At 39.6% G+C, this 25752-nt stretch overlaps 2 protein-coding genes across 2 annotated transcripts; both read right to left on the reverse strand.

The window, feature by feature from the left end:
- Positions 1–4443: 4443 nt before the first annotated feature.
- Positions 4444–9980, reverse strand: LOC147320776 (calpain-1 catalytic subunit-like). The gene is made up of 13 exons (XM_086308965.1): positions 9599–9980; positions 9250–9516; positions 9022–9109; positions 8402–8517; positions 8168–8301; positions 7884–8073; positions 7718–7780; positions 7470–7555; positions 6974–7045; positions 6635–6792; positions 6330–6487; positions 6048–6059; positions 4444–5921 (listed from the first exon to the last, which is right to left on the reverse strand). Exons 1-13 carry the CDS (start codon positions 9854–9856, stop codon positions 5724–5726), a joined length of 1800 nt encoding a protein of 599 aa, XP_086165091.1. The 5' UTR covers positions 9857–9980; the 3' UTR covers positions 4444–5723.
- Positions 9981–18089: 8109 nt separating this feature from the next.
- LOC147320777 (calpain small subunit 1-like) lies at positions 18090–18779 on the reverse strand. The gene is made up of 4 exons (XM_086307361.1): positions 18723–18779; positions 18489–18567; positions 18264–18377; positions 18090–18160 (listed from the first exon to the last, which is right to left on the reverse strand). The coding sequence occupies exons 1-4, from the start codon at positions 18777–18779 to the stop codon at positions 18090–18092; spliced, it is 321 nt and encodes a 106-aa protein (XP_086163487.1).
- Positions 18780–25752: the final 6973 nt, after the last annotated feature.

Genomic DNA, 25752 nt, shown 5'->3' on the forward strand with positions numbered 1-25752 from the left:
CGCTGGGGGCTTGTAGGACGCGTCCTGAGATGCAACCTTTAAAACATCCGCAAAGCCCTTGTCCTCCACAATGCTTAGCGGTCTACAGTCCTTTGCTATCCATTTGGCTATATTGTCGGTCAGTTTGTCCAAAGAAGACTTACCGAGTGGCCTGCGTTCACTAAGAGTGGTCTGACGCAGGCCAGGTGAAGCTGCTGCCCCGACAAACGCGTGTTTGGCATTAAGGTGGTATTTTAAGGTCGAATTTGAACGGTGAAATTGAAACTCTTTACTACAGTGAGTGCAAATTACAACGCGTTTGTTTATTGTCCCATCTATGTTCTTCTTGTATTTAAATTCCCCATCCAGAAGGCCATCCTGTTCCTGCTTCTCCATTTTCAGTGGCGCGGTAAACAAATCAAGTGGAATTATGGGAGCGACTTATCTGCGTGTTGCGCTAAATAGTTAAATATTCTAATGTAATTAATTCCAAAATTTAATTATCGCAATTAACGCGTTAATTTCGACAGCTATAATTTTTACACATCGATCCTGAAATATCAATTCCTCCGATACCAATCATTTATGTTGTAGAATCAATTCTCACATTAAAATATTGATATTTTAGTAATTTAGGATAAATTTGTAGTTTATCATTAATAGGAACACAGTGGAAAGAAACTATAACATTCGGATATTCTACATTCAAAGGAACTACTTCCTCTTCCACCTTTCATAGTCATGTGCGAAATACTGCTGTATAAATGTCTCGCAGCCCCTTGGCGTGCGCACTCACAACAATGGCTGAGCATAATTGTGCGGATATACTTTACCTCCACAAACCGCTGAGACGTGGTTTGCGATACATGTGGCAAAAAAGTGAGGTGTTGTGGCCATACTTGCCAACCTTGAGACCTCAGAATTAGGGAGACATTCAAAAGGGCTGTTGGGCGGGGTGATAAATACATTTTACAGTGTTTATTTATCGGATAAAATACGTTAAATGTCACTGTTATTATTGGCCAGCCCGGAAACAGCGGTGGTGTCCAAATCCAGAGGCTGCTTCCACCTTCGCGGTCTAAAGAAAGCCGGGTAGTACGTCATGAGCTCCCTCGGTGGAGTGAAACTCTGCTGTCTGCTCCTTGCTATCTAAAATATAACCGGGCGCTGACGTAAACTCTCGACCGTCTCACACTTTGTTTAATCAGTTTTCTGTTTGACGTTTATTCAGCTGTGTGAAAACCCCAGAGGAACCCTCCCGAGGGATTAATAAATTGAATCTAATCTAATAACTTTAATCTCAGCCAAACCGATTTACTCATGAAGAAATAAAACACTGAAAAAGCCAAACAATAAAATTTTTAAGTTATCAAAGTGACTTATATATCATGTTTAACCCGAGTAGCGGAAGACCGTGGGGGTTTGAAGACGATGTGTCGGTCGGCTCAGATATTTGAAGTTTACACAGCTACATTCTCACCTGAAAATATGTTAAAAGATTTTTTGCAACCCAGAAAGAGAAATAAGAGTAATATTAAAACTAAGTAGCTTCCGCCATTGTTGGAAACTGGAACTGGCTGGGCCGAGCTATGAATTCGGCGATATTGTTTTTCAATTTTGTTGTCCGGGTGGAGAAATTCGGGAGAACGGTGGCTCCGGGAGATTTTCAGGAGGGGCACTGAAATTCTTGATTCTCCCGGAAAAATCGGGAGGGTTGGCATGTATGGTTGTGGCAACACCACTAACCTTGTCAAACACCTCAGAGCAAATCATATCACAGAATATGACGAGCGTATGTTGAGGCGAACTAAAGAGGAGGAGAGGGACAGGTGCTGCTAGGGCGAGACAGACGTCTCTCACGGAGTCCTTTAGTGCTGCATGCAGGCACAACTTACGTTTTTTTATTTCTATATGATGAACTCTGCATTATTAAGTTATAAGAACAAGTAATCTGATGTCCTGTAATCATTATGACGCTATAATTTGAGATACAATATATAAAATAAGTTTTTGTACAAAGTATCGGTATCAGTATCGTCGATACCACCCTGAATTTTACTTGGTATCGGATCGGAAAGGAAATCAGTGGTATCGCACATCACTAGTTTTCAGTTGTTTTCACAGAGTTGTGCGTCCACATTAAAACGGCCAAAAGCGCTTACGGTTTTTTTTGCGCATGCGCAAAAGCGATTAAGTATTAAAGAATTTGAAGAAAGATCTGGAGCATGTATAAGCTGATATTAATCCTTTTTAGGGCTGCCAAAATTGAGAGCAATTAAAACAACTGCTGTATAATGCACTCCACTATCTTTGTTTATTTGGTCACATGACTGCATCACATGACTAAAATGCGTCATCGTTTTAGAAAGTCTGCGTTTTTGAGTGTCCACACTGCGACTGAACGGCTCTGTTTTGAAATGTATGCTCTGTCGGGGAGGGATTTCAAAACGTTGCGTTTTTCCTTGGACAGGAGGCCAAAACGGAGAGAAAACAATATGTTTACGTTTGAAAACGCATTAGTGTGGACGTAAGTCTGGCTTCATTAGCCATTTCCAGGTCCAAACTCTGCCTCTGGTACCTATGTCAAACGAACACTGCGGCATCGCTGAGAGTTAGAAAACTGTCTAAATTCTTTGATCTTTAATAAAATGAGCATTGTGGCTGCTCTACCCGGTGTAACAATTAAGTTTAAAATCCAGGCATCCATGAAAACAGGATTTATGAAGTATAACAGAATTAGAAGGTAGCAGGGCATTAGCTCGCTCGTTTCCATCTAAAGATAATATAGCATGTTCTGACTGAGAGATTTCTGAAAAGATTAAAACGTACAGCTCTGGTATCACTTCTGACATAAATTTAGGCAGAAAACTAAACAACAGTTTGTAGGGTTACTGCAGTTGGGCTAGCTCAGACCTTCACAAAGTGTGGGGCCCGCCCCCTAGGGGGGGCGCAGAGCCATTGCAGGGGAGGCACGGTATGAAAAGGGGGGGAAAAAACCAAAACGCTTGGACACTGCTAGCACAAGCGGCCACAGAAACGCAAAGCAGGAGATGAAGCATCGCTGAGTATGTTTCCAAACCAACTTCATTCTAAGCCAAAGACTATAAAATATGATGAAGCATGTCTTCCCTTTGGCTTCACCTGCACAAGTGCCAAGGTAGGTCTCCTCAGCAGAATTGGTTTTCCCTGCGTCGGGAGCAGCGCTGGGCTGTTCAAATCACGGACAAACAGTATCCCACATTCTTAATTTTTAGTTCACAAACACTTGTTGTAATGACTAACTACTCCTGACATGTTGGAGATGTTTGCTCTTTATACAGTAAAGTTACAGCGGGATACAAATAATATCAGGCTGATCCTGCCGTGATTTGTTCCCCTGGATCAAACCACAGACAAACAGTATCCCACAGTTGTTTATGTTTTTGAACCCCTTTTGCACAGAGAGGCATTTTTTGAAAAATGTATTGATAGCAATGTTGAATATTATTACACAGGTAAAAAAAACAACTACACATAAAATATTCACAACGTGACGCCTCTGCCTTCGTAAATGGAGGGACAGTAACTGCGTGTGTATGTAAGCCTGTAAAAACTGAAGATAGTCAGATTAACAGTATTTTGTCTCTATCCGCCATTCTGCAATTCATCTCATGTAAACAATAACGTGGCGCACAGTGTGACGTGAAAAAAAGGTACATACCTTTGACGTTGTGTGACAAACTCTGTATTCTTCGTCCACACGTAAACGCAAAAAAGGAGTTTTAAAAAATCTCCGTTTTCGGTGATTCAAAACGCTGTTTACGTGTGGACGAAACAGCTGCGTTTTCAAAAATACCCGTGTAGGTGTGGACATAGTGTAAAAGAGTTAGTAGTTTATTTTATTACTACCTGTCATTTTTAATTGTTTACTAAATGTTTGAGGTGTGAAATAAACCTCAATGGAGCAAAATAAGGGTGTGTGTGGTTGGAGGATGTGTTTGTGTTTCAAATTGGTCATGTGACTGCATGGCCACATCTGATTGGTAAAAAAGTTACCGGAAACTCCACTGGTGGCATGTTATTTAATGTGTTAAACTAATTATTTTTTTAAAAAAGTAACGAGTTGAATTTTGCAAATATAGCGGAGTAAAAGTACCGTTTCTTCTTCACAAATGTACTCAAGTAAAAGTAAAAAGTATCGTGCAAAAAAGGTACTTTCAAAGTACTTTTTTTTTCAAAAACTTACTCAAGTAAATGTAACAGAGTAAATGTAACTCATTACTACCCACCTCTGACTGGCAGCCCTTTATAGAATGCTGCTAATTGGCCATCAAAACATACTATTATCTGGGGTTACATATTAAGCTAAACTAATAAGCTACACAAGCTTTATTTACACAAGCTTGTGTAATTTTCCAACTTTCTTTTTACCTTATAAATATTTTCCTTATGGCAGCACAGTGTGTGTAACGGTTTATACTGAGGATGACATCACTTAATGTTGCAAATAATATTTTCTATTGAAAGTAGAGGGGAAAACAAGAACAGACAGAGTCAGAGCTGAAAAATCATCCTGTTTTATTTTCAGTGTTGGGAAGGTTACTTTTAAAATGTATTCCATTACAGAATACAGAATACATGCCCCAAAATGTATTCTGTAACGTATTCCATTACGTTACTCAATGACAGTAACGTATTCTGAATACTTTGGATTACTTAATATATTATCATGCTTTTTACAACAACGTGAATGTACTATTGCTGTGTGATTTATTACTATTACTGAAGATCCGCGACTCCGAACTGTAGTAAAGGGACCTCTGACTAGTACGGCGGGGTCCCTGTCGGCTCGTAGCCGAAAAATAGCTTTACTTTGTTGTGTGGGTCAACTTTTCTTGCGAGAGACAGAGAGAGGCGTCGAAAGTCTGCTCCAACGGAACTTGTTGTTTTCGGAGGAAAACACGAACACAGTGTACAGTCGAGTCTTAATAGCTTACTTACAACTGGGCTCATCAGGCACTCTTCTTGGCTGAAGTGGTTATTATTATATTTACATGCTTCCAGCTCCCGTTTTTCCTCGATGACAACTCGTACCTTTCCACTCCCCTTTTTCTCCCTCCTCGCGCTCACAGACACATAACGTGTATGGCAGTCCATTCTCCCTGCAACACGGACTATACTGCCCATGATGCTACATTCTTTAGAGCTATGCTTGTAGCATTCTGCCTGTTAGCTTAGCACAACAACAACAACAACGAAAAGGCGCTCTCTCACCCAGGAAACACACAGTCGCAGAGAGAGAGAGAGAGAGAGAGAGAGCGTCGCCCTGTAACCATGGCAACTGTAACGCTGCCGCCTGGAACAACAGAACGTAGCTGTCAAACAAAACCCAAACAGTCCTGACCCGCGACAAAATGAAACAGGAAAGTACCGCAGTGTAATCCATTTATTTCAACAAAGTAACTGTATTCTGAATACCACCCTTTTAAATGGTAACTGTAACGGAATACAGTTACTCATATTTTGTATTTTAAATACGTAACGGCGGTACATGTATTCCGTTACTCCCCAACACTGGACTCATGTGACCATTTTGAACCCCACCGCCCATATTTCACAGCCAGCAGAGATAACACACCTGATGTCTGGCTAACAAATAGGAAATTACCCTATGGTGTCTTTTGTTAAGTAAATAATTCATGTAGTTTATTATCCTGAGTTAATCATATTAATCCTTCATTATGTGAAGGATTCTTTACATGATATTATTCATCAGTCTTGGTGTAGACAGCGAGAGCGAAATCTGCAGTGATGTTGGGTTCTTTGGTGGATGGGATGATCACATACTCTCCAGGTTCCAGACTGTGGAGTTCAATGAGATCTCGCCGAGTGCTGTAAGTCTTTTCTGCCTTCACAGGGCTGTTCCTCTGAAAGAAATCCTGTTGCAGGCGTCCTTGTGGGGTCTGGGAGAAATATGAAGGAACTTTAGTGAAATAGTCTTCTGAGTCTAAGTATACATTGTTATTAAAATGCTGAATTTACTTTTGGTGCACAGACAGTTTCATATATTTGTTATTGTTTTCACTTACCCCTGGTGGAATCTGTTAATTGGAAAATGGCAAGAATAACTTCATTAAACTGTTTCACAGGAACCATTTTCCATAGTAACTTTAAATAATGAATGTGAAATCAGTGAAGGCATTTTTTATTATTATTGTTTTACTAACTCAGCTGCTAAATTAGGAAAAGCACTTGTGTTTTAATAACAGGGTGATACAATTGTTTTAAAGATTTAGTTTCTTGTCCTTTGGTAATCAGTTGCAGTATTTAACAAGTATTTAAATTAAAGGAAGCGGATTCAGAATGAATACCTTATAGATGGTAAGTGTAGTTTTGTGGAGGCGTATCTCAATGCAATTTCCCTGATGAGGTTTCTGCATCAGGGAGAGCATGATGTTTTTGTCTCCTGGCTCCTTCTTGTCTATAACAGTCACTCGAATGCGATACTGAGGGTTTGTTGCAAAGGTGGCTACAGAGAGGAAACAGTTTATTTGTTAGTTACAGGTTTTAGAAATTTATGGTGGGTTTTGTGTTTGTACAGGTAAATGAAAAATGTAAAAACCAAAATATTCCTTTAGTGATAGTTAAAGTTTAGATAGGAGTGAACTTGTCTTACAGTGTTTCACATTGCCACCTGCAGATGTCCCTGCTACCCAGCTCCCATCGTAAATCATGCAATTCCACTGACATTTTAAGTCTCCATCAAGAAAGTTAGGGGTCTCACAGCAGATGTATACTTTAGCAAAACAGGAACAGAAGTCCTCCATTTGCATCCTGACAGCCAGATGAGCAGATAGAGATAAAATAGGAAATAAACATTAAATATCAAGCAGTAAGACATAAACTCTTTGGTAATGCATCAAAATGATTGTGTGATTGTTTTGTTTGTTTTTGAGTTTTTAAAATGCTTTTTTAAAATATTGAGAGTAAACAGTGTGCAAAATTTCTAATTTACCAGAACTCTCCGTCGTCACGGTCGAAACACTTTTTTTTAACTTCTGGACTTACTTTGTCCCACAAATCTGACCTGAGAACACAAAACAAATAAGTTAATTACAGACTTTAATGCAGCAAAACAGATATATCTAATTTACAATTTCATTTGTCTTGAAGTTCTTAAGTTGTTCTTCTTTATAACAGAAAGCATCCTGTGGTCATCCACCAGTATTGTTCTCTGTGGATGTCTGGCCATTTTCATTTTGCACAGCACGCATATGTGTTTTCTCTCTCTCTCACTCTTTTTTTGATTGACCACTGATGTTGTTCCAACTATACTGTTTATCTCATGTTTAGAAATTCTTGAACTCCCTGCTGTGGTTTTGTAAAAAACAGCTTTTAATTAAATAATAATAATAATAATGAGTTGATTATGTGTAGGTGCAACACTAGTAAAAATTGTGTCATTGTCAGTGGTATATGGACATTGTTTGTTGTTTGATTAAGTCAAGTACTTGTCGCTCCATTTTCCGTTCCACTCCCGTCTGCCCCATGGGTTCATGACTCGCACCAGTCGTACTTTAGAGGCGTTTAATTCCACCTTCAGATGAAATAATAAAGTTTTTTTTTTTTAAACGAAATTCTTCTTTATCATTATTACCAAGTATTCTTTAATTGACACTGTTACAATTTTGCTGCAATTAACCTCGTACCAAAAGCCCCTTTCCTAGATGGAATATACTTTTGAAACTCAAGAATTTACCTCAGTGATGCCTGTGACAGAATAGGCATGCCCCATCACCAATCCAGTGTTGGCCATTGCATCCTGGAAAAGACACGCAAGATAAATAATGTATTGAGGGTTCTTTGGTTTTGATTTTAATTATTGTTGTTTTGTTTTATTGTTTCTCTAGAAATTTATTTCTCACCTCTTTACGCGAAGTCGTACAGCAAATCAGTGATTTGCACTTAGTGGCTCTGCTTAGTGTCAGCCAAAGCTCATCGCAACTCGGTGCGTTGGGCTCTGTGGGATAGTAAATCTGGTTCACACCTCCAGTGAAATCTTTGAAGGCATCTGATGATGACCAACCACGCATGTTTGCATATGAACCACAAAGTCTGAAGGAGACACACAGAGAAAGAAAAATATTTGTAAATCTTTTCTGAACCTTCTGAACTGATTTACGTGAAAGTGTGTGACGTGGTTCTGTACTTGGCATATGCCTTCTCCAGCAGAGGAGCCCAGAACTCATTTCCACATTTCGAGGACGCAAACAGTAACTGCTTGTTTTTCGTTGGCAGATTGTCATCAATGACAACATCTACCCACTTTCCAAACCACCAGAACTGAAACAGAGAAAACAGCTTAATAAGGATTAATAACCAGTGTGTTGTGTTTCTGTTTTGTAAAAGTATTCTTTAGACACATTTATTAATCCTTTGTTACCCGGAAGTGAAATATTCCTGCATAATCCTCAAAGGACTGATCCATTGGTACAACTTGTTCCATCAGATTTGTTTGAAAGGTCAGTGCAGATATTGCAGACACAAACCAGCAGTTACCTGATAAAAGAAGGAAACTAATAGTTTTCTCAAGCTGACGGAGTTAAATTATGGAACAGTCTAAAAGCAGAAATAAAAGAAAGTAACAACATAAACCAAAACTAATTTTAAACAAATATAAGAATGAAGAAAACGGGGTTAACACAGGACCGTAATTGAAGGGATGTTTTGGTTTGTTGGTTTCATTATTTGTGAATCTGCATATTTACATATTCTGTCTTTATTTATATGAAAGAAACTATATTGTGATTTTTTTGGTTTTGTTTTGTTTTGGTTTCATTTGTTTGTTTGTTTAATTTAAGACTAAAAGAAAATTAAATGAATGAGATGTAAAATTTGAGGGGGTAGGGCCAAATAAGTGTGTACGTCTATCTACTCCCTTTCAAAAAAAATGGAATGATATTATGTAATGATCGTGAACGTACATGTTTAAAATAAAAATGAACTGAACTGTGGAACATAGTTGTCATTGTCATTAGCTATAAATAAGAAAGTTTTGCTTACCCACGTTGCCTTGTCCAAAGTCAAATCGTGACATACCATCTTTACTGAAAGCAGGCTGATCCTTCTTTCCTTGTTTTCTCAATAAATCCTTGAAAAGACAGTGGAGAAAAATGTGATGTTGACAAGCATTTAAAAAGAATCTGTTTTTCCTACTGTACAGAAACGCTAACTAACAATCCATCAGATTTGAAAGTGAAAGAAAAATAAATATAATTAAAATGATTTTACTGCTGGTCGAAGCCATTTCACTTCACTCTCCTGTGAGGGACTCATATCAGGCAGGTCACCCACAGAAAGACCGTTTGGTGGGAACTCATTGTCCACAAACAGTTCTCGTTTCTGGAGGCAGTCAGCTTTTATCTGAGCGAAGTCCTGATTTTTGAACTTGGCAGGGTTGGAGGGGCTTCCCTCGCTGCCATCTGGGTAACGCAAGTTGACGAGACAAGTTTCAGATTTAGCCATGATGATGATGATGACGAAGTCTTCAGAGAGATTCTGGTGCAAGGAAAAAATAAATAAATTCAGAGACACAAAACTCTAATTTAAAGGTTTTGCTTGAAAGAACAGAGATTATTACCTGTGCACGGTGGCAAGCAATTGATTCTTCCTCGCAAGAGAAACACCTTGGAATTGCCAAATGTGATATGTGCAGCATCTTATATTCACACTGTCTTACACAAGTTTGAAATCCCACCCCCAAAAATATAGAACAGCTATTATAGGCTGTGGCTGAGAGGAATGGGTTGGACAACAAAATAGATTTTCTCTGGAAAAAACAGATGCAGAACCATGACACCTGATATTTTGATTTCTTGTAATTTGCATATTGCTCCATCTGCTGAAATCCAGCATGGGTTTGGACATGTTCACACACAGTCAACAACCAGGCATGAAGTCTAACTTTCAATAATTTGCTGTGCTTACACTTGTATTAGAAAAAAAATTGTATATACATTCTTACCATGCACACTGTGGCATCAAATAATGTAGTGTTTTCATTTTAGCACAATATAACTGAATAAATAAATACAGTTTGTTTGTTTGCTTTGTTTTTGTGATCAGAATGAAGTTTTCCACGTCTTTTAGGAGAACATGTTAAAATATCATCTTCTTCAAAGGTGCTGCTGCTACTACATTATCCTGTTGAGTCTATCTTTCAGTTAAAATTATTAAATGTAATTAAAAACATTACCAGTAGTTATTTTTTTTCTTTCCAGCTGGTCACTCGGGTTAATGTTTGTCTTATTTAGTAAATAGAAAAAGGAAACTTGTATTGGTATTATGGCAGAAAAAAGGCTGAGGTAATGACAGTAAATTTTGGGGTTTGAAATAAAATAAAGGAAATTATATATTTATTTATTACATGTTGGGCATTGGTCCTACAAAAAGTTTTAGATGGCTGTTAGAAGTTGGGACAACTGTCATGAGCATTTTACCTTATTTCGTTAATGTGGTTGTGATATTTACCACTATCATATTCATGTTTTTGGAATAAGAGGCAGAAATATGAGGAGGAGTGTGTTAAAACTATTATTTCTGTTCCTCATTAAAACTGATGTTTTGACAAAACTGTTGGCTGAGTTACAGTGAGCAGATCAGTTTCCAGTGTTTCAATCATTTAACCACATTTCTACACAGTGATCAATACAAATAAATACATCTCAGTATGTCTTTTTCCAGCAGTGCCTACACAAAGAGTGATTGCTGCGTTTGTTTTTCTTGTACTTCACTTAAATATGGGGTGTGCATTTGGCCTGGAGTTTGAAACAAGCTCGCTCTTATTGTAGAGCTGTCACACACATTTTACCATGTTTTAACATGTTAGCGTAACAAAGGATGCCTGACATATTTCTTTGCTGCCCGAAGCTAATACCATATCATGTTCCCTGAAAATGTCGACTGAAAAAAACAAACAAGAAAATCTTATTTAGTTGAAGTGGTTGTGATTGTTACCTGTAGAAATGTTCATTTAGTTGGAATGAGAGAAGAAAATGAGAGAGAGAGTGTTGTGGTTGTGATAGTAATGTACAGTGATGTGTCTGTAAAAATGCAGATACTGTATAGGAATCCTGTACATCACCAAGTCTCAGGTTTTAGATGATGAGGTAATGCAATTTTAAGTTCTTGCTTTTGTAATAAAATACAATAAAGTTTATTATGAAATATTGTTAACTCATTCACTGCCATTGACGTCTATAGCCGTCAATTGCAGTGAATGAGTCAATGGGTTTAACTCATTCACTGCCAATGGCTGGCAGTGAATGAGTTAAATGTCGTCTTGATGCATGCTCAATCATCCAGGTAAGTAATTCTCCAAAAGTTGATTCTGTTCCTATGGACGTAGCATTTTCAGTGGGAGAAATGTTTCGTCACTCGTCCAAGTGACTTCTTCAGTCTCAGCTAACTGCAGGTTTCCACAATCTTATAAACATACATTTGCATAATGACTGAAACCAGCCCACTGAATGAACAATGGGCTGGGAGGTCAGTTCCTTGATCAATAATATGTAAATTCTTATGTCATGTCCATTGATCATGGTCATGAGAGGTGACCACTGATCATGGTCGCCTCTCATGACCACAATGGAGGCGTGCTGTGTATATATGCACAAGTTGGTAAATTAACTCTGGCTTCAATTGCACTGTCTCCTCATTACATATGGAATATGTAACGGAGTGGAGAGATAGTCTCAATATGATAGAGAACGTACGGTGATATTGTAATCTTGTGGTCCTCCTGTGAGGTAATCAACAATCCAGGACACAAGAGACGCATCAACCTGCAGCGAACTGAAGGTGATCCTGATGTAGCCTGAAAATAGGTCAGAGCTGGTCAAGGATGAGTCTTTCCAGCATCTTCATGACGTGAGAAGTCAGTGCAACAGGCTTGCAATCTTGGGGGTCTCCAGGATGTGGAGTCATTGGTACAGGAATGAGGCGTGACGTTTTCCACAGCACTAGGACCCTCTGCAGACAAAACTCCACAAAGCTGCGAGGCACAGGCCTTCCCATATGGAAAAGATATATATAAATCTTATAAAGTTTGTATCTGTCTTGTGTGAAACTTGTATGAAAAGCATGTAAGACTGAAAACAGATGTAAGATCCCTTGAAAAATTATATAATGAAACTTGTATGTTTTGGATACTTACTAAAACAATATATGAAAGTAATGAGAAAGTGGCCACTTTCATGAGTAATCACATATAAGTTTTTACTATTTCTTTTCCATATGGGTTGAGCTGTCTGCTGTGCCTCACCTCTGCTAATCTAAGTCATTGAACTGAGGGGTGTACTACAAAGGGAGATTAATGGGTTACTGAGGTATGTTTGGCCTAAAATCAGACTTCGAATGCCTCATGAAAGTGGTTCTTTTCTCCTGACTAGATCCCTATGGTAACATACAATTTGTTGAGCACATAACCTGCCCTGAACCAGGTAATATTCAGAGTTAACATGCATGTAAGCACCACAGTGTGGCTCAAGAGTTGGGTGTTTGCCTTGTAATCGGAAGGTTGCCGGTTCGAGCCCCGGCTTGGACGGTCTCGGTCGTTGTGTCCTTGGGCAAGACACTTCACCCGTTGCCTACTGGTGGTGGTCAGAGGGCCCGGTGGCGCCAGTGTCCGGCAGCCTTGCCTCTGTCAGTGCGCCCCAGGGTGGCTGTGGCTACAATGTAGCTGCCATCACCTGTGTGAATGGGTGGGTGACTGGATATGTAAAGCGCTTTGGGGTCCTTAGGGACTAGTAAAGTGCTATATAAATACAGACCATTTACCATTTTTACTTCAACAATGAATGAAAAAAATTTCAGTAACTCTTTTATTCATAGTACATAGCTGTGCTATCTAGATTATCTACTTAAGAGATTTTGAATGACCTGGTCACACTGTAAGGTCTCTGATTGGAGTAGACAATACTGCATTAACCTGTTATGTGCAGAAGAGGGAAATTAGGTATCAAACGCTGCCTTAGATTTGAAGATGCACAAATCCTGAAACAGAAAGCCTGGGCTAGAGACCAGTTTAAGAAAGTTGATGAGTGTTGTCATCAGGGATGGGAACTGATAATAATTTTCTGACTCTCATTCCGTTACAAATATTACGTATTGATTTAATTCCTTGCCGATACTCTTATCGGTTCTTAATACCCGCCTTTGAGAGTTACCACCAATACTAAGAAGCATATTGTCTGCACCGGTATTTTCCTCCTCTGACACACTAACAGATAAGTGGGACTGTTAGACAAGCAGACTTCTCAATTCCCATCACTATTTGTCATAATACACTTTATGTGGTGTTCTTTTTCAGGAGTTCAGAAGATAATCTATTTTATTATTATGCATTTAAATAGTTGGGTTGCAAAGCTGTGGACTTCTGTATGTCAGGCAGTTTGCACACAGAGAAGTGAATTACAGGTTATAGCTCAAAGCATATATTAGACACATGACATCGGGAAATGTTTGTGATTGGCTATGGGTGAGCAAATTCCACTGTGTTCTCCTTGTGACCTTTTGCATGTCAGTGGTCTTGGGTTTCCAATCAGGGATCTTGTCCTGTGTGAGAAAACTTGGCAGGTGGCAGCTAGTCCTCATGCAGCAGTCGCCCCTACCTTATGTCGGAGCAGGAGATATTCACCCCTATGCGTACAAACTGCAAATGAATTGTGCATGTGCAAAGCTGTTGCTTCCCTTGGCAACACTGCTCACAAAATGTCAAAGCAGCCTCTCCCTATTTGAAACTGTGTAAGTGTTTAGCCATTTACCTCTCCTGCCTCTGAGTTAACCCTTCACACTGTGTGCTTATATCTAACGAGGAGTGTATCAACTCTATTATTAGCATATATTGGAATCAATGTTAAAAAGAAACTATCAAAAAACTTCTTTCTAACAGTTACCTCCTACTGAGTTTTTATTAAGTGAGATGATGCAAAGAGAGCTGGATATGTTTTAACTTGCTTTGTAGTACATCCATCTGAACCACGTTTATATTGTTGTTGCCTTTTTAATGAAATTATTTGAAAACAAATGGTGAGACAGTGGAGGTGTCACATGGTGAATGTCTATGTTGCAGTCATATTTATATGAAAAAATGGTAGAAGGGACTGATCACAAAAGATTAACTGGTCTACGGTGATTCTCCAAGCAAATCAAAAAGGGTTATGTTGTCAGCCTTGTCACCCTGACAGAAAATGTCCTGCTTTCCCATTGGTGAAGGAAGACGTTATTCCTGTAACAGCAAGTCTCCTGATTTTGTTGGGTCTAGTTGTACATAGAAATGATGGACCACTGAAAGAAAAAAAAGAGGCTTTTTTTTTTCAATTTAAATTTGTTAGGGTTATGTCCAAAATCTGCGTTGTGCACAAAAAAAAAAACTAACCTGAATTGAAATTCAAATTAATACTTCAACAATCATGTTTTGCAGTGTTAGTCAGTAAGTGACTGGCTGCTCCCATATGGGATTAGAACGATGCCACCTTATCCCATAGTTCAGCCGATACGTATATACGCAGCGAACGTCATTGACAGGCTATGACAGCGTCCTTATGTGCTGACCAGTGTTGGTCAAGTTACTTGAAAAAAGTAATCAGTAACTAATTACTGATTACTTCCCCAAAAAAGTAATCCAGTTACTTTACTGATTACTTATTTTCAAAAGTAATTAATTACTTAGTTACTTAGTTACTTTTTAAAAGCACGATTTACAACCTGAATAGGTAATAAAGCGATAGATCTTTCAGCCCAATTCTACTTTTTCTGCATAATCCATCATACAAAATGTAATCAAATGGAAAAGTCCCTTTTTAAAACTTGTTTTATTAGTTTTAATCTTTTAACTTTATGCATCAAGCAAAAATTAAATTATATGCAACATTCTCTGACTGGAAGAAATTTGTTTAACATTTAAACCTATTTTCTGCACATTCCAGCACATAAATTTTTTTGTGTGTTTACACTCACTCTTTCAAATAGATGCAAGTAAAACACAGCAGAAAATAAATAAAGTCAAAGACTAGCGGTCCTTTTGCTCTATTTTCACCTGTAAAGCAGGAGTGGCGTAGGCGGAGGTTTACCCTGGTGCAGGTGTGCCGCAGCGGTCAGTGGAAGAATCCGCGAGTTTCTCTGTGAGTTTCCCATTACGTGGTAGCGCACTTGGTGCTTGCTTGGAAGTTTAGGGGGGTTTTTTTCGCTGTAAAAAGAAGTTTTCTTCCCACGCGCAACGGAAACTAATGTTTTTGTCACTTTTTATGGAATCAAACTCAAAGTAAGGTCAGTACTTCCACGCTTTAAACGCTGCACGCTCATAATCTCTCCCGCACTGGATATATGATCCACTGTTGATCTGCACACAGCTTTTGTCACGAACATCACACTCGCTTCCGTCACTGTCATGAGACATTCTCGCAAAAAAAATAACGGTTTTAGTAACGCAGTAACGCAACGTTCCTACGGGAAAGTAACGGTAATCTAATTACCGTTTTTGCAATACTAATCCCTTACTTTACTCGTTACTTGAAAAAAGTAATCGGATTACAGTAACGCGTTACTGCCCATCTCTGGTGCCGACACCGGTGTTTTAGCTAGCAAAGCGGCGTGGCTGATGTGGAGTGAAGCCACGTTAATGACAACGTGTACAAGCATTGGAGATGTGAGCAGGACAGACGGAACAATTGACAGAAAAAGTGTTGACTTTATACCAGTTTTTAAATTGTGTTGATAGGCCACGTAAAACCAGAGTTGTGATAAAAATATGCAATGTTTGGTTTTCTTCCTGAATACTGTCGTTGTTTATATTTACTGCGGGAAGAAACGGTAAAAACGGCGTTTTATAAGGAAAACGCTCGAAAGCCTGTGAGCAAAAACAAACTCCACCCCCCACCTTTCCTATTGGTCCAAAAAAGTACCATGTCGACCAATCAAAAAATGATATGGCAACGTGGCATCTTGTTGTTAAGAAACGGGGGGAAGTTTTAGGAGTGACGGCGGTGTTTTGAGATGTGAGAGATTTGAGACGTTCAGCGCAAATCTTGTGTAGTCAGTGTGCAGTGTAGTCAATAATTTTGTTGTGTGTGTCAGAACAATGAGGCGACTGCTGAATGTTACAGGTGTTACAGGAGTGATATATCTCCTGTTGTCAGGCCTGCAGGTATCAGGCTTTTTTTCTCTTTTATCTCATAGTGGACAGAAATGTTTTTTGGAGTGGCACAAATAATTTGTGTGGCATCAGATTTGATGCAGAACAGCTGATTGTTCTGTAAATAGTTTGAAATGTTTATTTAAAAGCGCATTGGCTGCGTTAAAAAAAAAATAGCTGCAAAAAACTTTGTTGTTTGCCAAACTGAGTTACTTTTTTGAAGAAGTAACTATATAATTAATTGCCCAAAATTGGTCATTATATACTGTATTTTGCAGACAGAGAGTTACAGACTCTCTCCCAGACCACAGACTCATACTCATACGATTGCATGGTTGCCGGTTCGAGCCCCGGCTCGGACAGTCTCGGTCGTTGTGTCCTTGGGCAAGACACTTCACCTACTGCCTACTGGTGATGGCCAGAGGGGCCGATGGCGCGATATGGCAGCCTCGCCTCTGTCAGTGCGCCCCAGGGCAGCTGTGGCTACAACTGTAGCTTGCCTCCACCAGTGTGTGAATGTGAGAGTGAATGAATAGTGGAATTGTATAACGCTTTGAGGTTCTTGAAAAGCGCTATATAAATGCAATCCATTATTATTATTATTATTATTATTATTATTATTATTATTATAATACAAGTCAGAGCTTTATAAAAAAAAAAGTTGTGTTTTCGAAATTGGAGTTCAAGTTATTTTTACTTCCAATAGTGTTAACACAATACACAGCTCATGAACAAGATTTATTTATAATTTTTTATTGTAAGTGGGCTAAAGCAGTTAATTAAAAGTAGTCTAACATAAATGTAAACGCTGTAATTTGATTATTTTAATAAACCATGTACTGTAACTTGGATGGATAAGATGCCGGCGTGACCACAGTGCACACGTCTGATGTTGCTCACAGTGGTCAAAGGGATTGCTCAGGGAGTTTGTGTGTTCGCTCAGACACGTGAAAAATTAGAGGGAACATTGGTTATGGCTAATGTCTATGCAGTAAAATTAATTTTCTCTGTTTACTTGTGACTTAACTGACTCTGAATGTGTTATGGATGTTGGTACCAGAGAGGCTGTTCTGAGTATTTCCGAAACTGCTGTTCTACTTGGATTTCCCCGCAAAACGAAATCTTTGGACAAGATGGTCCACAAAGACCAAGTATTCAGTGAGGTGCTTGAATGGCCAGGCTACTTCAAGTTGATAGCAAGGCAACAGTAACAGCACTTGTATGCAGGTATTCAGGAATGCAGGAGAGCATCTCTGAACACACAGCACTTCAAAGGTCGAAGCAGACGGCCCAAAGATGAAGGATACCTCACCAGGTACCACTCCTGTAAGCTGAGAAAAGGAAAAATACCCTACAATCTTTATATATGGATGGTAGGTCATAAACAACACAAAAAACATGGACCCATTCTACCTTGTGTTAATGGTTCAGTCTGCTGGACCCTTAAGCATCCCTTCAACACCATAGCCCACATGAGTATTGCTGCTGACCATGTCCATCCCTTTAAGCCGCAAAATAACTGTTTTCTGATGGCTATTTTCAACAAGATAACACATCATGTGACAAAACTCATCCCAAACTGGTTTCCCAAACATGACTGTGAGTTCACTGTACTCAGTTGGCCGTCACAGTCAACAGATCTGGAAATGGTGGAATCGTAAATTCACATCATGGATGTGTAAATGTGTGATGCTATCATATGAACATGGACCAAAATATTTGAGAAATAACCAAAAAAGAATTAAAGCAATTCTGAGGAAAAAAGGGGATGAAACCCAATACTTGCAAGTATAACTAATGACCATTGTGTATGAATGTTGTTTAGTTTTGTTTACACATTAAAAACTGTAACACTTGCATATTACACACAATTGTAAATGACAATAGTAACACTTATCAAAAGAAACTGCATATTTACATTTTAAAAAATGTATGGAAATTACGGAAATATACTTGCCTCATCCCATGTCAGGTGGATCACTCCATCAGATGATTTGCTCTTGAAAATGTCTGTGGAGAAAAGACCCATGCAGTCTAAGCGCATTTTAAAATAGATAAATGATGTGTGTTTATTCTTTTAAATTATGTGATGTGTGGTTGCCATGTCACTTACCTGACATCCTGTCCAGACGCAACATGACAGTGATGAACTCCTCCAAAGAGGTGGTGGAGAAGCCTGAATACCAAAACATCATTAGCCCCACAATGCCACCATTCACATCCATTCCTGGTAAAGACACGAGTAGAAAGTGAGGAGTTCTCCAGTTATAACCCAAATTAAGTTTCGTATGTGTTACTACACTTAAATGTGTTAACGTGTGACAATAATTAGTGTTACCTGCAGCTTCAATTGCCTTCTGGAGCTCATCGTCAGACAGGGATCCATTTTCATTGACATCAGAGTGATGAAAGAGATTCTACAAACAGAATGAACTTACATTTAGAAGCAAACAGTAGTTTGAACATATCTCATTTTTAAACTGCGACTGTTCTTTTGAGGAAAAAAATCTCTAAAAGTTGGAGAAATAATTAAATTCCATCTAAACCTTGGAGGCTATACTTGCTGCATTACTTTGTATTCTTGAATCTTCTTCCAGAAAATTGAGAATTCAGCGAAGGTCATTGTCATCCTTTGGTCGAGCTGTGCAGGTTAAGGATATCTTACAAAAAGCTCTTATTTCTAGTAGAAATGTGGCCAGCTGTCAGTTTCATAATCAACTTTGATCATTTTGGGTGCAGCATAGGGCTGGGCGATATGGCCTAAAATCCAAATCACGGTATAATTTGAAGCATGTGCGGTAACAATATATATTGTGATCAGTGTTGGGTAAGTTACTTTAAATTAGTAACTTAGTTACATTACTAGTTACTTCTATCAAAAGTAACTCAGTTACTTCAAGTTACTCATTACTTTCAAAGTAACTAGTTACTAGGGAAAGTAACTTTGGTTTTACTCAGAATTCTCTTGTTAATGTGTTTCTTCCATAACTTTGCCAGTCTTCTAGCTTGCTTACTTGCCACAAGTGCACTGTGCCACCTACCAATAGAAAGGAAAAGATAATGTGCATATTTCCACGAGAGAAATCCCACGCCTGGACCGTCATTGACTGCTGCCATGATTCTATCCTACGTCACAGCGTCATGTGCGCCTTTTACATCCAACACAAAAACTGCAGTCGTGGTGCTTTCGATTGTACTCAGAACTCTGAAATTCTGCCTTCTGAATAGGAAGATGTAGGTAACACCAGACTGAAGATGAGCTGCATACAGGGCTGGACTGGGACAAAAAATTGGCCCGGGCATTTTGACTAGAGACCAGCCCACCATTATAGGAAAAATCATAAAGCCTCACAACAAACGCTGTTGTAACAGTGATGTTCACTGTCTTGATGGTATATATGTATCAATCTATCAATCGTTTGTTGTAAGATTCAGATAATTATTTTTTAAAAGCTAGACATTTTAAATGAGAATAAGAAAGAAAAGTATTTCCTTGAGCCCACCGCTCCCTGTTAATGCCCTACCTGGCCCCCCTGGCAAAACTTTGCTAGATCCGCAACTGCACAGTTACCAGCTGTCAGCTACCTAAAAAAGGATCCTGGTGTTAATTGTTTCTCAGAAACAGTTCATAACTTCCCTTCAACTCATTCATGTCACCTAAAAGGTAAACCTGTTTCTCCATCACCTGTTCAGCTCTGATGATTCAGTAAGGACATCTCCTGGTATCATCTTCATGTTTCCCTCTCACCAGATAACCAAACGATATCATGACCAGCAGCTTTTTTGCAGCTGTGGCTCCAGCCAACACCAGCTGGTAGTAGAAATTAATATTAAATAAATTCTAACAACAGCTGATCAAGCTTAAACGTGCTGCTGTTGTTTAACACGACATCGGCTGGTTTCCTCTTTCTGGCGCAAAGTGGGCGATAAACAAACAAGAGAGCCGATCAGCTGATCATTGATCAGTTTCAGGATTGAAGTAGAAACAGAAGAGGGAGGGGGGAGAATGAAAGAAGAAGAGGCAGCTGTGCAGCAAAGACACAGAATAACTCCAGCTTTGTGTCTTTTTCATTGTAGCTGAATTACGGGACAAACTGTTCCTTTTCACCTCAATAAGAAACGCGTAATATTTTCTCTGAATACCAGACGGGACGGTTGGCAACTCTAATAACTTATGAACAAAATAAAGTTTAACATCATTAACTTCATAGCACCACCCAGCTGTATAGAAACTCCGTCATGCTAGCTAGTACGCAGTACGGAAAAAGTCAGCATAACGAAAATAAACTCCACCTAAACTTGGTTTATATCTGACCCAGAGAGACTGCAGGTCATAACTTCTTACCTGAAGTTCAGTTCACACTTGGACCGGTGGTCGCCTCGGGTCTCTTTTCCTCCTGCGTCCCCTTCCCCTCCTCCACCTGCTGGCCTCCACCACTTGCTAATGTTACTGAAACAAAACAGAAATTATCGTCTTTGGTAGCCACATGCCGTTGAAACAGCTTTCGGAGACTTTAGGTTCCTATGCCAGCCACTTATCGCCCACTGTCAGAAATCTCGGAGTAATGCTGGACAGCTCCCTCAAATTAGATAAGCAAGTGGCTGCAGTGGTAAAAACCAGCTTCTACCAACTACGCCAAATTTCGAAGGCAATGCCTTACCTACGACATAAAGACCTTGAAAGGCTCATTCATGCTTTTATAACCTCTAGACTGGACTACTGTAATTCTCTTTACTTAGGCCTCCAACTCTCTCTTATTCAACGCCTACAATTAGTCCAGAATGCCGCAGCACGCCTTTTAAGCGGCGCTAGAAGACAGGATCATATTACTCCCATTCTAGCTGACCTCCACTGGCTTCCTGTCAAATACCGTATTGTTTTTAAAATTCTTTTATATACTTTTAAAATCTTAAATAACTTGGCACCCAGTTATTTGATTGACCTTCTTAATCTATATATCCCTACAAGGGCACTCAGATCCTCTAATCAGGGGCTTCTAATGCAACCAATGTCTCGATTAAAGACGAAGGGGGATCGGGCCTTTGCTTTCGCTGCACCAAAACTCTGGAACAGCCTACCGGTTGATGTCCGTGTGTCGGAAACTATCCAATCTTTTAAATCTCGGTTAAAAACCCATCTATTTAAGCTCGCTTTTCAAACTACTTAGCTTAATTTTCCCTGATTCATGCCTGTTCTTATATTATTATTTTATAATTTTATTCTTTGTTAACTGTTTTCTCCTGTTGTAAATTGCAAGTATGGTTCGTTTGTGAAGCACTTTGTTGTACTTGTGACTTTTAAATGTGCTATAGAAATAAAATTGAAATTGAAATTGAATCTGTGAAAGCTCCGCAATAGCCACCACACGAAGTAACGAGTAACGAGCCTATCTAAATCCCAGTAACGACTAACGCGTTCCTGATTTTGGAATAATAACTAGTTACCGTGCTCGTTACCACAATAATAACGTAGTTACTGTAACGCGTTACTGTAACGCGTTACTGTAACGCGTTACTTAATAACGCGTTAGTCCCAACACTGATCGTGATATATTCTTTTCTTCTTTATAACGTATTTTAAACACTATAAGGCACACTTAAAGTCCTTTAATTCTTTCAAAAATCGACAGTGTGCCTCATGTATGAATTCTGGTTGTGCTTACTGACCTTGAACCGATTTTATGTAGTACACGGCGCGCAGAAATCTGTCAAAAATGTTTTAGTACGACTTTGGTAAGCTATGAAGGCGCACTGCTTGATGGATTGTCGGAGTATTATGGCTGACGTAGTCAGGAGCCTTGTGGAGGAATCTGTGTCCAAAACTCTGTCTTCTTCAGGTCCCAAGTCAAACAAACACTGCGGCATCACTGAGAGTTAAAAACTGTCTAAGTTCTTTCATTTTTAATAAAATGATCAGCGTTGCTGCTTTACCAGGTGTAACAATTAAGTTTAACATCCAGACATCCATGAAAACAGAATTTATTAAATTCAACGGAGTTAGAAGTTAGCAGGAAGTTAGCTCGCTAGTTTCGACCTAAACATGATATGCCATGTTCTAACTGAGAGAATAAAATGTACAACTCTGCTATCACTTCTAACATAAATGAAGAGGGAAAACTAAACAGCAGTGATGTTTGTAGTGTTACTGAAATTGGACTAGCTGGTATATAATGACGTCCTATGTGATTGTTAGCAAAACAGCTACATTAGCATAACATTAGCACAGTGAAGCTGAAGGACGAACGCTAACTTTTTTCCACTCCATAAAAGTTAACGTGAGGGTTTCTGGTGGTTAGGGACAAATGCAATTGCATGGCAGGATGTTGTAAACGGACCAAACTTCAGTCAGGATAATAAGAGCATATAAGAGTGAAACAGATATAAGATCCCTTGAAAAATTATATAATGAAACTTGTATGTTTTGGATACTTACTAAAGCAATGAAAGTAATGAGAAAGTGGCCACTTTCATGAGTAAATCATGTAAGCCTTATATGATTTACTCATGAAAGTCGCCACTTTCATGAGTAATCACATATAAGTTTTTACTATTTCTTTTCCATATGGGCAGCGTAGAGTTTAAACAAGGCATGGTTGGGATCATCGTCAGGGATTTTCTCCTTGTCTTTGTTACAGATCTACAAGAGAGCAGTAGTGTAAAATAGAGACCAAAACTGACACATCAAATTATATGACCACTGTAGGGACTAACGCGTTATTAAGTAACATTACAGTAACTACGTTATTATTGTGGTGATGAGCACGGTAACTAGTTATTATGCCAAAATCAGGAACGCGTTAATCGTTACTGGGATTTAGATAGGATTGTTATTCGTTACTTCATGTGTTGCGTTCGACTTACCTCGGAAATCGAAACACGGGGGTAACATCACCTGGGTCTAGGTGCCGTTTCTGCCTCTGGGGGCGAGGGTACCTGGACCCGGGGTATAGAGTATGTTTGGGGAGTGTGATTGTGTGTGCAATGTCAATTTGTGTCTATCCTTACGTTGGGTGAGTGCTGAGTATTTGTATATGTGTGCATGAGGGTGGGAATGCATGTTTGTGTCTGTGTGTGCCTGTTTGTCTTTGTCCATATGTCAGGTCAGGTCTTAGACTCCACCTCTCTGGGAACTCCCAGGTCCCCCAAAGTATGGAGGCCTATCTCCCCTCACCACACTCCCTGCCGGTGACTGATGCCCTCAGGGGTCGGTGCGTTGGTGGTTCTTGGTGTTCGGGGCTGGGCGCTCAGGTATGTACCAGCTCACTCCCGGTGGCTACTTGGCGGGGCCTGGCGCCTGTTGCTCGGTAAGGCCTCTTCCAGCACGTAGGGGGCCCTACGGTTCACTCTGGTACAGCTGGCTGCCAGCAGAGCCGGCGGGCACGCCAGTGCAGCCCCCTCTGGCTTCTGCTCCGTGGCTGCTGGGTGACCCCTCATCTGGGACTCTTCTCAGCTCTTCCCAGGAGGGTGACACGGATGCCCCTCCGGTGGGCCTCCTTGGGCTCTCGCACTCTGGGGCTTCTGGATGTCTGGAGCCTGGATCTCCTCCATGCCTGCTTCATGCCCTGGGGGACAGGGCTATGGCCCTCTACACCCTCTAGCAGACCGTTACATGGGAAAACCTTTTGAATACAAACGCGCTGATCCACACAGGTGTACACACGGGTGTTCACTGTCCATAGACATAAACTACACCTTTCTTGGCTGCTACCTCAAAACACATTGTGCGCTGTTGGTCCTGCGTGCTGCACAACAATATTCAATATTTAGTATTTTCTGCTGTTTACACTTAGCTAGATTAATGCAATGGTGTTGTGTTTATTATGCTGCTCTCTCTTTTTTTTTGCTTGTTTTCTCTTCTTTTTCTCTCAACAGGTGATCCAGGAGATTTTTTTCTTTCTAAGTGCCCTTTCTCACTGTCCCTCTTCCCTTCTGTTTTTCTTTTCCTTCAACTTTCTTTCTCCCTTTCCTATCCCCCAGTCATGTCTGTAACAACTGAAAATAAAATAAAATAAATAATAACAACAGAGGTTGATAAAATGGACCAATACGGCAAGGCCGTGGTGATCCACTTAGTAAAGTAAATCCATTGGGCATCAACAACAACAATTCTGACGGCTAAAGAACCAAATGGGACAGAAAAAAAAAAGGATATATGAGGTGATATAAGGTGATATGAATGGGTTGAAGGGAAGTTAAGAACTGTTAAGAACTGTTTCTAAGAGACAACTTACACCAGGATGCTTTTTTTCATTAAGAGGGAAAAGGGGGAGCAGAAAGAAATACTTTTCTTTCTTATTCTCATGTGTTGTAGATAGTTCAGGAAGTTAAGTCGATGAAGCAGTTTTGGCTAAGTACTGTTTAGAATACCAGAATAGGGAGGGTGGTGTAGGTTTAAGTTTATTAGATAGATTCACATATATAAACAAGACAGTGTACATCACTGTCACAACAGTGTATGTTTTCATTCAAAGGCTTTATGGTTTTTCCTATAAGGGCGGGCCGGTCTCTAGTCAAAATGCCCGGACCGATTTTTTTGACCCAGTCCAGCCCTTTATGCAGCTCATCTGCACTCTGGAATTACCCACATCTTCCTACTCAGAAGGCAGAATTTCAGAGTTCCGAGTATAATCGAAAGCACAATGACTGCAGTTTCCTATGGCGTTATTTTTGTGCCACTATTCTGAGCGCACGTAAAAAATATTTTGAGCGCACGTAAAATAAGTTTGCAGGTGCAAGTGTTGCATTTTGAGGAGAAATTTATTTTGAGCGAAGAAAAGTTAAATTTGAATGAACAAAATTCATTGCTGCGTGCAAAAAATGTATTTCAGTGTTTGCTATTATCCATACACACACACAAAAGCAGCCCCTCTCGCTCAGTTTTTGCATTTGCGCTTGCTCGCAATGTGTTGCTTGCGCTCTCAACATTACTGCCCATGTGCGTTCAACTCTTTCTGTACACCGTTATATTTGTGCCACAAAACCAGCCAATCACAGACTTGGATGCAAAAAAATCTGATTGGCGGTTTTGGTCTCCAATCAGCTCAAAATGACGAAATGCAATATCTCAGAATGCATTTCGTCCAAAACTCAAACGAGGCAGTGGCTGAGGAACACAGAGTGGCGGAGTTTGAAATATTACTCTTCATGGGTCACAAAAGCATGTCTTCAGATGGATTTCAACCAGCTCACTTTGAGACACCTGAACAAAGTTCGAAACTGTGAGATAATTGAACTGATCAAGTCAGTTCTTGACAAATTTATTCTCACTTTGTGTTCAGAAAACCAATGATCAACACTGAACAATGTCTAATCCTAACCCTCGGCCTAAACCTAACTATAACCAAATCGTAACCCAAACAATAAAACCCCATTTTGACTCTCAAAAATGCCTTCAAACTTGTGGGGATGGGCATTTTGTCCCCATAAGTAAGTTTTAAGTCTGACATCATTAGCTGTTTCCGGGTCCAAACTTTGCTTCTGGTCCACTCTGCGGCATCGCTGAGAGTTAAAAACTGTCTAGTTTCTTTCATCTTTAACAAAATGATCAGTGTGGCTGCTCTACTAGGTGTAACAATTAAGTTTAACATCCAGACATCCATGAA

The sequence above is a fragment of the Aulonocara sp. 'chitande type north' Nkhata Bay genome, linkage group LG10 (assembly GCF_057382095.1).
Source record: "Aulonocara sp. 'chitande type north' Nkhata Bay isolate Kocher_YH1m ecotype deep benthic linkage group LG10, A_spYH_male_GT1.1, whole genome shotgun sequence".
Taxonomy (NCBI): Eukaryota; Metazoa; Chordata; class Actinopteri; order Cichliformes; family Cichlidae; genus Aulonocara; species Aulonocara sp. 'chitande type north' Nkhata Bay.